The sequence below is a fragment of the Mus musculus genome, chromosome 12 (genome assembly GCF_000001635.26).
Source record: "Mus musculus strain C57BL/6J chromosome 12, GRCm38.p6 C57BL/6J".
NCBI classification, from domain to species: domain Eukaryota; kingdom Metazoa; phylum Chordata; class Mammalia; order Rodentia; family Muridae; genus Mus; species Mus musculus.
Window position 1 is genome coordinate 57,725,510 of NC_000078.6, and position 12,719 is coordinate 57,738,228.

A 12,719-nucleotide genomic window follows, 5' to 3' on the forward strand; every position below is an offset into this window, starting at 1 on the left:
TTGCTAGCAAACATCAGCCCACTGGAAGGCACCTCATTTTCTTTCTCTCTTTTTCTTTTCAGAATTAAAGAGTTTGAAGGAGCTGTTGAATTCTTTACCAGGGCTATCAAAATCAACCCACATTACGTGGATGCTTATATTGGACGGGGGAATTCTTACATGGAGTATAGTCAGGAAGATGCTATGATACAAGCCCAGAAGGACTTTCTGAAAGCACTTCATCTTGACCCATCATGTTTAAAAGCCAGAATTAGTCTAGGCTATAATTTGCAGGTAAAATGTGACAACATTTTCTACACTGAGAACCTTGTTTGGACAGGAGAAAGAGATATTTGGTTATTTACTGGTGATGTGGTCAAATATTATTTCTCAGGTGAACATTTAGTTTTCCTTTACTCTAGTTATGGAAGTTAGGAATGGAGAGCAAGGCTTTGATGAGCCTGAGCTCACTGAAGACTCATATGATAACGCAGCAAGTGATGGTTGCTATCATCATGAATGCCCAAGAATGTGTTAGTAAGAGAAAAAAGATTGCCTTGCTAGAATTAAGCCTAAAATTAGCATTATGATCACAATATAAACAATGCATGGTCCATTTAAAGAATGGATTGGATGACTTTAAAAGAGCTCTAGCTGACTGGCAGCCAATGCAATGCTCACACCACTTACAGGATCAGCACCTGATATTGATGAACACTTGCATACCAGCCCCCAGAGACCGAAGCCTATAAGAAACACAGTTTCTTTTGGGTCGTTAAACTCCTAGTTTGGAGAGAGAGGCATTGTTACATGCACAGTAATTATTTGGTGATAGTTGTGATAAATGTAACAAAAACAAAATAAAAAACTAACCCCAAGGAGTTTTTAGTATAAAGAAGCACAGCCAAGGGATAAGAGAATTTACTGATAAATTATGTTGAGATATGAAAGACTAGTATTTAGGTAGAGGACGGGACAGAGGCTAGGAGTTATTTAGTCTTGGTGACAGAGGAAACAATCCTTTAGGAAACATTGTTATAAGAGGCAGGGGGCCAGTATAAGCAGACTGGAGTGGTGAGAGAGTATTTGTGATGAGACTAGGTAATTAGTCACAAGCTGGAATAAAGCCTTGAAGTCCAGTTAAAATAGGAATATCACCGATCAAAGACATGACATCAAGTTTGTATCTTGTGAAAATCCTATTGGGTATATAACCAGGAAGGGCCATTGAAAGCACATCAGTATGTAGAAGTGAACCAGGAAAGGGAGGGAACAATAAAGAAGAGTTAGGCCATCTAAGTGCCATTCAGGGGAAAGTATATCAGTCTTTTCTACAGATACGTATAGATTCCTTGCTGTTTGCCAAGGACTGGCGTTATCACAGTGAGCACAGCAGATATATCAAGAGCAACTGATAAATTAAATCCTTTCATGAGGTGGTTTGCCATTTAATAATCTTACAGTGCAACCTCAGTTTGCCTACTTCTTTGTTTATTAAGTCAACTCGTGATAGCCCTGCAGATGTCTAAATACTTTACTTACAGACTTTGCTAGTTAGAAATCAGAATCTAGTTCCCTTAGTAGATACCTTTCCTTATAGCTTTATGTGAGAGTCACTAGGTTCAGGTTAGTTAGAATATGCCAGCCTCTGATATCCTGGCAAGTTGAGTTTTTGAGCCTCTGTGTGTGTGTGGGGGGGGGGGAGGGGGGGGAGAACAGAAGCTGGACCATCATGAATTAATTAACTCCCTGCCTGCCTGTGGGGAGGTGTTTAGTTGCCAGATGGCCTGCTCTGGGAAATAGTTTGACATCTTCTATTAATGGTTCCCGTCTCCTGATCTTTCTTTTTCTTTTTCTTTTTCCAGTTGGCACAAAAACTGTTACAAACAGATGCTTGGTAGATTTACATGCATCTTTTGTGGCATATATGTAGTGTTCCTAAAATTCCAGATGCAGGAAGAATTCATTTGCACTGTTACTTCATTTATTTATGTAGCACACACTATTTTTACTTTGTGTGTTATGCATATATTATAGCTATTTGGTGTTTTAGTTAGGGTTTCTATTGCTGTGAAGAGACCGTGACCACTGCAACTCTTATAAGTAATAACACTTAGTTGAGGCTGGCTACAGAGGTTTAGTCCATTATCATCATGGCACAGAAACATGGCAACTGGCAACATACAGGCAAACATGGTGCTGGAGACAAGCTGAGGGATTTATATCTTGACTCATAGTTATCAGGGAGAGACTGTGAGCCACACTTGGAATAGTTTGAGCATAGGAGACCTCAAGGCCCACCCCCTACAGTGACATACTTCCTCCAACAAGTGCACATCTACTACAAAAAGGCCACACCTACTAATAATGCCACTCCCTATGGGCCAAGCATTCAAACACATGATTCTATAGGGGCCATTCCTATTCAAACCACCACATCTGGAGATACTTATCTCTATCTGTCTGTCTATCTATCTATCTATCTATCTATCTATCTATCTATCTATCTATCTATCATCTATCTATCTACAATCTACAATCTACACACACACACACACACACACACACCCTTACTTGAGACAGTGTCTCACTGTACAGACCAGCCTGGCCTCAAACCCACAGAAATCTGCCTACTTCTGCCTCCTGAGTACTGGATTCAAAGGTTTGTGCCATCACTTCTAGCTATCTGTGGATATCGATGTAAGTTTTGTGAGTTAACAGAAGAATAGTTGACATGTAACAGCCATGGCTTTAAGTTGTTTAAGATTAGTATAGTAGATGACAATACAATTATATTTGAATATAATTTGATTATAAATACTTAGAGGTAATTAATCAATTGAAGATACTCATAATATAGCCTGGTTTGTCACATTAAATACTGTTTCTTGTTTCATGATATTGAATAACTATTTTAGGCTCAAGGAAAATTCCAGAAAGCTTGGATACACTTTACTGTTGGCATAGAATCTAATCCAAAGAGCTATCTAGCCTATGAAGGAAGAGCTGTGGTTTGTCTTCAAATGAGTAATTATTTCGCTGCAATGCAGGATATCAATTGTGCCATAAAGGTAAATAATCTATATTAATGATATTGTTAATAAAATATATTCTTTGTTACCTATTTAAGGTGATATGTAGAGGAATATTGTTTTTTTTCCCCAAAACCAAAATGCTTATTTTGCAGTCTAATTGCATTTAAAAATTAAAAGCAAATTCTTAATAAGTACTGGTCCCTCTTACCAAGTGTAACTTGTAGTGTATTTCATGGAACCATAATAGTATTTTACAATACAAAATTGTCAAATTGTAATGGTGCTGTCTTATGTTTGAAGCAATTGGAGAATAACCTAGATGTTTGGCTTCTCCCTGTAGCTTCTCATGCTTTGAATTATTGTCTAGCTTTTCAGTTTTATTTCTGTAACTTTAAGATATTACTAGGGTGATATAAGGTGTAAAGAAGGTAAAAGAATTAAAGTAATTGTTTCTATATAGAGCAGTAAAGCATGGTAACTGTTCAATTTAATGGCTTCTCTCATTTAACAAATAGATAAATGTCCCCATGCCCATTTCTTGGAAAGGACTTAAGAAAAAGCTCTAAAATTATTTTTTTATGACAGCCACTCAATAAACCATTGACAAGAAACCAATTTCATACCATGCCCTTTCTGAAAATATTTGCTCTAATTGTTTTTTTTTTTTTCACCTACACTGTAAAAATACTTGTTCACTCATGTGGATTTCAGAACATTCGTTTCACAGACGTGATACTGGAGGTTAATACTATTCCCAGAGGCCAAATCCACCTATGATTATGTTGCAGATCAATTCGACAGCAGAATTCCTAACAAATCGTGGTGTGATTCATGAGTTTATGGGCCAACAACAGAGCGCAATGGCGGACTATCAAGCAGCAATTTCTCTGAACCCCAGCTACTCACTTGCTTACTTTAACGCGGGAAACATCTACCTTCACCACCGGCAGTTTTCTCAGGCAACGCACATTTTCCTGAACGTGTTCTTTGGGCACTGTATGCTTCTTTGTTATTCAGAGTCTTGAAGTGCATCCTTGATACCTCAGGCTAATCCACAATGCTACGTTCCATAAGGATGCTTATGATGTTCAGTGGTTGCACGTGTATACGTGTGTAGATTTATGCTCCTCCGTGTTTCTGACCATTCAGTACTGGTGTAGTAAATGCTGATTTTAATTTCCCAGTGCTTGGCCCTTCCCTTGGCCTCACCAGTTTCTAGGCCAGAATCCTGCCCTTTACTGCACTCCGTGCTTCCCTCAAGGTCCTCTTTATGCTGGGGGCATCTAACCCATCATAATGTACGGTTTCTCATCATCACTCATCCGAGTACAGGAAATAAGAAGACATGTTTAGTTCTGGTTTTATGTGACCATTTACCCTGTATCCATTTCAGCTCACACTGTCTAAAAAAGGCTTGCTAGACTTTTAGATAAGATATATTTAGATTTATTGTACTTGGAATGTACCTACAGGATGAAACCTCTTGTTTCTCTTAATTCTCTGTCTTTCAAGGTAAAATCACGGTTTTAATGCTTTCCCCCAGTTTATCCTGTCCTTTACAATTTTACGTTTGACTGAATTTTTACCATCACTTATTAATTTACATTACAATAATTTACTAATGCTGTGTCTATTTTCTGAGTGTTGTTTTAGCAGAATCCCATATAGTTTTATTTTTAAAAACTAAGTAAGATACAAATAGTAGGGAATTTATAATCCTAACCACCATAAAATTATATTCCTATCATGATAAATATATAGCATAATGCTTCCTAGAATTTTGCACCTGTAGTTTGAATTTTCCCTGTTGCTTGAGAATAAATCAGTTGGGAATTTAATCAGGTGGAAGGATTTTATATTGTCTATGTTTTATGTGTACATTAAATGTATTTTACTCAGTGTTGTGTCCCCTTTTGAACATTTCAGTTTTTCTGATTTACAGCAAGGTTTATAGTTTTGCTCTAGTGACTATAAAAGTTCCTTTATGACCCTAAGTCATTATTTCTTTACTTTCTCTATTATGAGCAAAAATTACACTTCAACATCCCTATCATTAACGTAGTAGCACAAACCTCCATCATTTCTTTTTTTTTTCTTTTTTTTAAAAGTTAATATAATTTTTTAATTTCATATTTTCCTCAATTACATTTCCAATGCTAGCCCAAAAGTCCCCTATGTCCCCCCCCCCCCGCAACTCCCCTACGCACCCATTCCCACTTTTTGACCCTGGCATTCTGTACTGGGGCATATAAAGTTTGCCTGTCCAATGGGCCTCTCTTTCCAGTGATGGCCGACTAGGCCATCTTTTGATACATATGCAGCTAGAGTCAAGAGCTCCAGGGTACTGGTTAGTTCATAATGTTGTTACACCTGCAGGGTTGCAGATCTCTTTAGCTCCTTGGATACTTTCTCTAGCTCCTCCAATGGGGGCCCTGTGATCCATCCAATAGCTGACTGTGAGCATCCACTTCTGTGTTTGCTAGGCCCAGGCATAGTCTCACAAGAGACAGCTATATCAGGGTCCTTTCAGCAAAATCTTGTTAGTGTATGCAATGGTATCAGCGTTTCGAGGCTGATTATGGGATGGATCCCTGGATATGGCAGTCTCTAGATAGTCCATCCTTTTGTCTCAGCTCCAAACTTTGTCTCTGTAACTCCTTCCATGGGTGATTGTTTCCAATTCTAAGAAGGGGCAAAGTGTCCACACTTTGGTCTTCGTTCTTCTTCAGTTTCATGTGTTTTGCAAATTGTATCTTATATCTCGGGCATACTAAGTTTCTGGGCTAATATCCACTTATCAGTGAGTACATATCATTTGAGTTCTTTTGTGATTGTGTTACCTCACTCGGGATGATGCCCTCCAGGTCCAACCATTTGCCTAGGAATTTCATAAATTCATTCCTTTTAATAGTTGAGTAGTACTCCAGGATTTTCGATTAGAGTGATCACAACTTACTCTTGGTTTCTATTTCCCTTTTAATGGGTTTTCTCCCCACACCTTTTCTCAGAGAATGGGTCAATAAAACCTGGTGGTTTACAATGAGATGAAAGACTTTTGACATTCATTTATGCCATCCAATCTATGGGATATTTACCTACAGCTAGGGCTGCTGTAAAGATTTGCTAGCATATGGGAACTGCAGAAACAAGACAAAACCCGAGCAGAGAGTACTGGGCAGAAAAGAATTAATCATGTTAACTGATTGTTTTAACTTCTAGCTTTCAGTCTTTGAAGCTAACACCTATATTTTTTCCATTTTTATTATGTATTTAGCTCATTTACATTTCCAATGCTATACCAAAAGTCCCCCATACCCACCCACCCCCACTCCCCTATCCACCCACTCCCCCTTTTTGGCCCTGACATTCCCATGTACTGGGGCATATAAAGTTTGCGTGTCCAATGGGCCTCTCTTTCCAGTGATGGCCGACTAGGCCATCTTTTGATACATATGCAGCTAGAGTCAAGAGCTCCGGGGTACTGGTTAGTTCATAATGTTGTTCCACCTATAGGGTTGCAGATCCCTTTAGCTCCTTGGGTACTTTCTCTAGCTCCTCCATTGGGAGCCCTGTGATCCATCCATTAGCTGACTGTGAGCATCCACTTCTGTGTTTGCTAGGCCCAGGCATAGTCTCACAAGAGACAGCTACATCTGGGTCCTTTCGATAAAATCTTGCTAGTGTATGCAATGGTGTCAGCGTTTGGATGCTGATTATGGGGTGGATCCCTGGATATGGCAGTCTCTACATAGTCCATCCTTTCATCTCAGCTCCAAACTTTGTCTCTGTAACTCCTTCCATGGGTGTTTTGTTCCCACTTCTAAGGAGGGGCATAGTGTCCACACTTCAGTCTTCATTTTTCTTGAGTTTCATGTGTTTAGGAAATTGTATCTTATATCTTGGGTATCCTAGGTTTTGGGCTAATATCCACTTATCAGTGAGTACATATTGTGTGAGTTCCTTTGTGAATGTGTTACCTCACTCAGGATGATGCCCTCCAGGTCCATCCATTTGCCTAGGAATTTCATAAATTCATTCTTTTTAATAGCTGAGTAGTACTCCATTGTGTAGATGTACCACATTTTCTGTATCCATTCCTCTGTTGAGGGGCATCTGGGTTCTTTCCAGCTTCTGGCTATTATAAATAAGGCTGCTATGAAGATAGTGGAGCATGTGTCCTTCTTACCAGTTGGGGCATCTTCTGGATATATGCCCAGGAGAGGTATTGCTGGATCCTCCGGTAGTACTATGTGCAATTTTCTGAGGAACCGCCAGACTGATTTCCAGAGTGGTTGTACAAGCCTGCAATCCCACCAACAATGGAGGAGTGTTCTTCTTTCTCCACATCCATGCCAGCATCTGCTGTCACCAGAATTTTTGATCTTAGCCATTCTGACTGGTGTGAGGTGGAATCTCAGGGTTGTTTTGATTTGCATTTCCCTGATGATTAAGGATGTTGAACATTTTTTCAGGTGCTTCTCTGCCATTCGGTATTCCTCAGGTGAGAATTCTTTGTTCAGTTCTGAGACCCATCTTTTAATGGGGTTATTTGATTTTCGGAAGTCCACCTTCTTGAGTTCTTTATATATGTTGGATATTAGTCCCCTATCTGATTTTGGATAGTTAAAGATCCTTTCCCAATCTGTTGGTGGTCTTTTTGTCTTATTGATGGTGTCTTTTGCCTTGCAGAAACTTTGGAGTTTCATTAGGTCCCATTTGTCAATTCTCGATCTTACAGCACAAGCCATTGCTGTTCTGTTCAGGAATTTTTCCCCTGTGCCCATATCTTCAATGCTTTTCCCCACTTTCTCCTCTATAAGTTTCAGTGTCTCTGGTTTTATGTGAAGTTCCTTGATCCACTTAGATTTGACCTTAGTACAAGGAGATAGGTATGGATCGATTCGCATTCTTCTACATGATAAACAACCAGTCGTGCCAGCACCAATTCTTGAAAATGCTGTCTTTCTTCCACTGGATGGTTTTAGCTCCCTTGTCGAAGATCAAGTGACCATAGGTGTGTGGGTTCATTTCTGGGTCTTCAATTCTATTCCATTGGTCTACTTGTCTGTCTCTATACCACTACCATGCAGTTTTTATCATAATTGCTCTGTAGTAAAGCTTTAGGTCAGGCATGGTGATTCCACCAGAGGTTCTTTTATCCTTGAGAAGACTTTTTGCTATCCTAGGTTTTTTGTGATTCCAGATGAATTTGCAAATTACTCCTTCTAATTCGTTGAAGAATTGAGTTGGAATTTCGATGGGGATTGCATTGAATCTGTAGATTGCTTTTGGCAAGATAGCCATTTTTACAATGTTGATCCTGCCAATCCATGAGCATGGGAGATCTTTCCATCTTCTGAGATCTTCTTTAATTTCTTTCTTCAGAGACTTGAAGTTTTTATCATACAGATCTTTCACTTCCTTAGTTAGAGTCACGCCAAGATATTTTATAATATTTGTGACTATTGAGAAGGGTGTTGGTTCCCATATTTCTTTCTCAGCCTGTTTATTCTTTGTGTAGAGAAAGGCCATTGACTTGTTTGAGTTAATTTTATATCCAGCTACTTCACCGAAGCTGTTTATCAGGTTTAGGAGTTCTCTGGTGGAATTTTTAGGGTCACTTATATATACTATCATATCATCTGCAAAAAGTGATATTTTGACTTCCTCTTTTCCAATTTGTATCCCCTTGATCTCCTTTTGTTGTCAAATTGCTCTGGCTATTACTTCAAGTACTATGTTGAAAAGGTAGGGAGAAAGTGGGCAGCCTTGTCTAGTCCCTGATTTTAGTGGGATTGCTTCCAGCTTCTCTCCATTTACTTTGATGTTGGCTACTGGTTTGCTGTAGATTGCTTTTATCATGTTTAGGTATGGGCCTTGAATTCCTGATCTTTCCAAGACTTTTATCATGAATGGGTGTTGGATCTTGTCAAATGCTTTTTCTGCATCTAACGAGATGATCATGTGGTTTTTGTCTTTGAGTTTGTTTATATAATGGATTACATTGATGGATTTTCGTATATTAAACCATCCCTGCATCCCTGGAATAAAACCTACTTGGTCAGGATGGATGATTGCTTTAATGTGTTCTTGGATTCGGTTAGCGAGAATTTTATTGAGGATTTTTGCATCGATATTCATAAGAGAAATTGGTCTGAAGTTCTCTATCTTTGTTGGATCTTTCTGTGGTTTAGGTATCAGAGTAATAGTGGCTTCATAAAATGAGTTGGGTAGAGTACCTTCTACTTCTATTTTGTGAAATAGTTTGTGCAGAACTGGAATTAGATCTTCTTTGAAGGTTTGATAGAACTCTGCACTAAACCCGTCTGGTCCTGGGCTTTTTTTGGCTGGGTGACTATTAATAACTACTTCTATTTCTTTAGGGGATATGGGACTGTTTAGATGGTCAACTTGATCCTGATTCAACTTTGGTACCTGGTATCTGTCCAGAAGTTTGTCCATTTCGTCCAGGTTTTCCAGTTTTGTTGAGTATAGCCTTTTGTAGAAAGATCTGATGGTGTTTTGGATTTCTTCAGGATCTGTTGTTATGTTTCCCTTTTCAGTTCTGATTTTGTTAATTAGGATTTTGTCCCTGTGCCCTCTAGTGAGTCTAGCTAAGGGTTTATGTATCTTGTTGATTTTCTCAAAGAACCAACTCCTCGTTTGGTTAATTCTTTGAATAGTTCTTCTTGTTTCCACTTGGTTGATTTCACCCCTGAGTTTGATTATTTCCTGCCTTCTACTCCTCTTGGGTGAGTTTGCTTCCTTTTTTTCTAGAGCTTTTAGATGTGTTGTCAAGCTGCTAGTATGTGCTCTCTCCCGTTTCTTCTTGCAGGCACTCAGAGCTATGAGTTTCCCTCTTAGAAATGCTTTCATTGTGTCCCATAGGTTTGGGTACGTTGTGGCTTCATTTTCATTAAACTCTAAAAAGTCTTTAATTTCTTTCTTTATTCCTTCCTTGACCAAGGTATCATTGAGAATAGTATTATTCAGTTTCCACATGAATGTTGGCTTTCCATTATTTATGTTGTTATTGAAGATCAGTCTTAGGTCATGGTGGTCTGATAGGATACATAGGACAATTTCAATATTTTTGTATCTGTTGAGGCCTGTTTTGTGACTAATTATATGGTCAATTTTGGAGAAGGTCTTGTGAGGTGCTGAGAAGAAGGTATATCCTTTTGTTTTAGGATGAAATGTTCTGTAGATATCTCTCAGGTCCATTTGTTTCATAACTTCTTTTTTGTCCAGAGATAACAGAAGTTACTGGTTTATTCTCAACGTTGATACCTTCCTCTTTGCAGGCTTGTAACAGTTTATTCTTGGGCCAGGACTGGAGACCTCATCTTGCAAATACTTTTGAAAACCAAATCACAAATGAGGTTTAAAATAAAAGCATTGGCAGGTTTCACTGAGAAGCAGAATAGACTTATAAGTGGGTGACTCCAGTTCAGGAGAAAACTAAGAAAGTTTCACCAAGGAGAAAGAGAAAGCTGAGGGCTTTTTAGGGCAAAAAGTCCACATGTAATCTGAGGCTTACAGAGCAGTTCTTTTCTCTCTTAACTAAACTGTAGTCATCTTTGTCTTCATGTCCGTATCTTCCAAGTCCATGTCAACTCTGAATACTCTAATCTTCATTTATATCAACAAGTTGGTTTCACCCTCTCTTCTTATATTTTTCGTAATACAGTGAAGTTTATGTTGCTTTTGGTGTGGTTTAGACTCTTCTTCTGAAAACTCATCAATCTCTTTATCTGTTAATCCCCAAATTTGCATTTTATTTTCTGTCTGCTCTTCTCTAATTTACTTCTTCCTTTTTTTGTTGTTCTATTCAGGCATATGAGATTTGGGTTTTCGGGAAGTGGGAATATTTCATTCTAGCAAGTAAGTATTTCACCATTAGCATTGTCTGGAATGCTGTAACATGGTGATGTGTTTTAGATCCTAAGTATCTCCTTGCCATGAGCTGGTGTCCTGGTATCCAGCTGAGGCTGGAGCCAGGCTTGCCATGGCACTGAAGGAGATACCAATCCATGAAACCTTTCTTTTTCTTCCAGGCTTCCATGAAGTAAGCAGCCCCTTGCCTTATGCCCCTATGATCTGTTTACTGTGTGAACACAAACCAAGGCATCAGGCCAGGGACCAGGGTTTGGAACCTCATAGAGAGCCAGCCCTAAACAGATAATTTCTCCAATTTTCTCTCTCTTAAACATTTCATCACGTTTACAGAAAATTGGCTAGAAAACAAACAACAGCAAAACAGGGCAGCTTTTAGTTCTTATTTTTCTTTTAGAAAACATGTTTCTGTATTTGGAATGAAATGCCATCACGGCCTGCTTAGAAATCTGTTGGCCTCAGCTTTAAATTAAAAGAAAAGTAGTCCAAATTTCTTGAAAACTGCTAATTAAAACCCATTAAATTATCATTATTCTTACATTTTATAGGCCAGCGACTACTTCTCAACAGCCTTGAAGTTTAATCCAGAAAACGAGTATGCTCTCATGAATCGAGCTGTTACAAACTCAGTGTTAAAGAAATATGAAGAAGCAGAAAAAGATTTTTCATGTGCAATGGAACGTTGTCCCCACTGGGCTGCACTGTATTTTAATAGAGCAAGTTTCTATGTCTACTTAAAGAAGTATAAGCTTGCTGAAGAGGACCTTGGTATAGGTAGGCGTATTTTGTAATCCTGTCAAGATGATTGCAGGGATTATTGTACTTTCTTTTCTGGGTCAAAAAAAAAAAAAAAAAAGAATTTCATCAAGCCTTTTGTTTATATAGAACCAATGGGTGTAGTGCCAAGTCCTCAATGTGACCAGTACAGAGTGGTTTCCATAACATCTCATCATAAAGCACTTGTAAAATGAGTTAGAATTATTAGGAAACCACATACAAATAATGGCAGTCCAAGGACTGTACAGTGGTTTTCTGTATTAGTTTCCTTTAAAACATCTGATATTTCTAATTGAACTGCATTGTTACAGTTGAAGAAAAAGTACTTAAAATGAGAATGATGGGGGAGTTTACATCAATGCATCTATATTTTGTTTTCTCTTGCAGGCCTGTCCTTGAAGCCTGATGAAGCTATAATGTATAATCTCAGAGCACAAGTCCGTGGCAAAATGGGACTGATAGCGGAAGCTATGAGTGACTACAACCAAGCCCTTGATCTTGAAGAATGCTCCACAGCTATGTGAATACAGACTTGTGGTTTGTGCAGTAGGTTAAGTACGTTTTCTTCCTGAAGCTGAAATATATTTGTTGTGTAGAAATGCCACCATTGTTGTTGTATTTATCACACTTATTAAGTGGTTATTCTTTAGAACCACTTAACATATCTTAATACATTAAGTATTAAATAAAGTTTGTTAAATAAACCTTAACAAAATGTTTCTGTTATACATTATCTACAAAACTTTTCCATGATTTCAGGCATGAATTGGATGTCCAATATCTCCTTGCATCAATAGTGAAGTAAAAAGAAAGGGTTCCCTGATCCATTCAGAACCTGGATAGATGAATATCTTCTTGGATAAAAGGTCTTAAAAAGGAATATTAATACCTATAGTATTTTCTGACATAGTAGAATGATAGAGAAAGTATCACCAACTTTTTTCTTCAATGTCTATTTAAACATATTCAACAGTATCCAGCTTGAAAAGAATAAATTTTAGCCGATGGATATTATACCTCCTCTCTCCCCTT

General features: G+C 38.3%; 1 protein-coding gene across 10 annotated transcripts in view; it reads left to right on the forward strand.

Moving 5' to 3' along the window:
* Ttc6 (tetratricopeptide repeat domain 6) overlaps positions 1-12,402 on the forward strand; it is a 191,208-nt gene extending 178,806 nt beyond the window's left edge. For 7 of the 10 annotated variants that reach the window (XM_017315184.2, XM_017315185.2, XM_017315187.2 and 4 more), the window contains 5 exons: positions 63-273; positions 2,898-3,050; positions 3,803-3,973; positions 11,459-11,684; positions 12,075-12,402. In XM_017315184.2, the coding sequence (XP_017170673.1) occupies positions 63-273; positions 2,898-3,050; positions 3,803-3,973; positions 11,459-11,684; positions 12,075-12,211 (898 nt within the window). In that variant the 3' untranslated portion in view covers positions 12,212-12,402. Of the gene's footprint in view, positions 1-62; positions 274-2,897; positions 3,051-3,802; positions 4,011-11,458; positions 11,685-12,074 lie in introns of those variants that run through there. The other 3 variants (NM_001312644.1, XM_017315186.2, XM_017315188.2) reach the window with 3 other exon arrangements.
* The last annotated feature ends 317 nt before the right edge of the window (positions 12,403-12,719 follow it).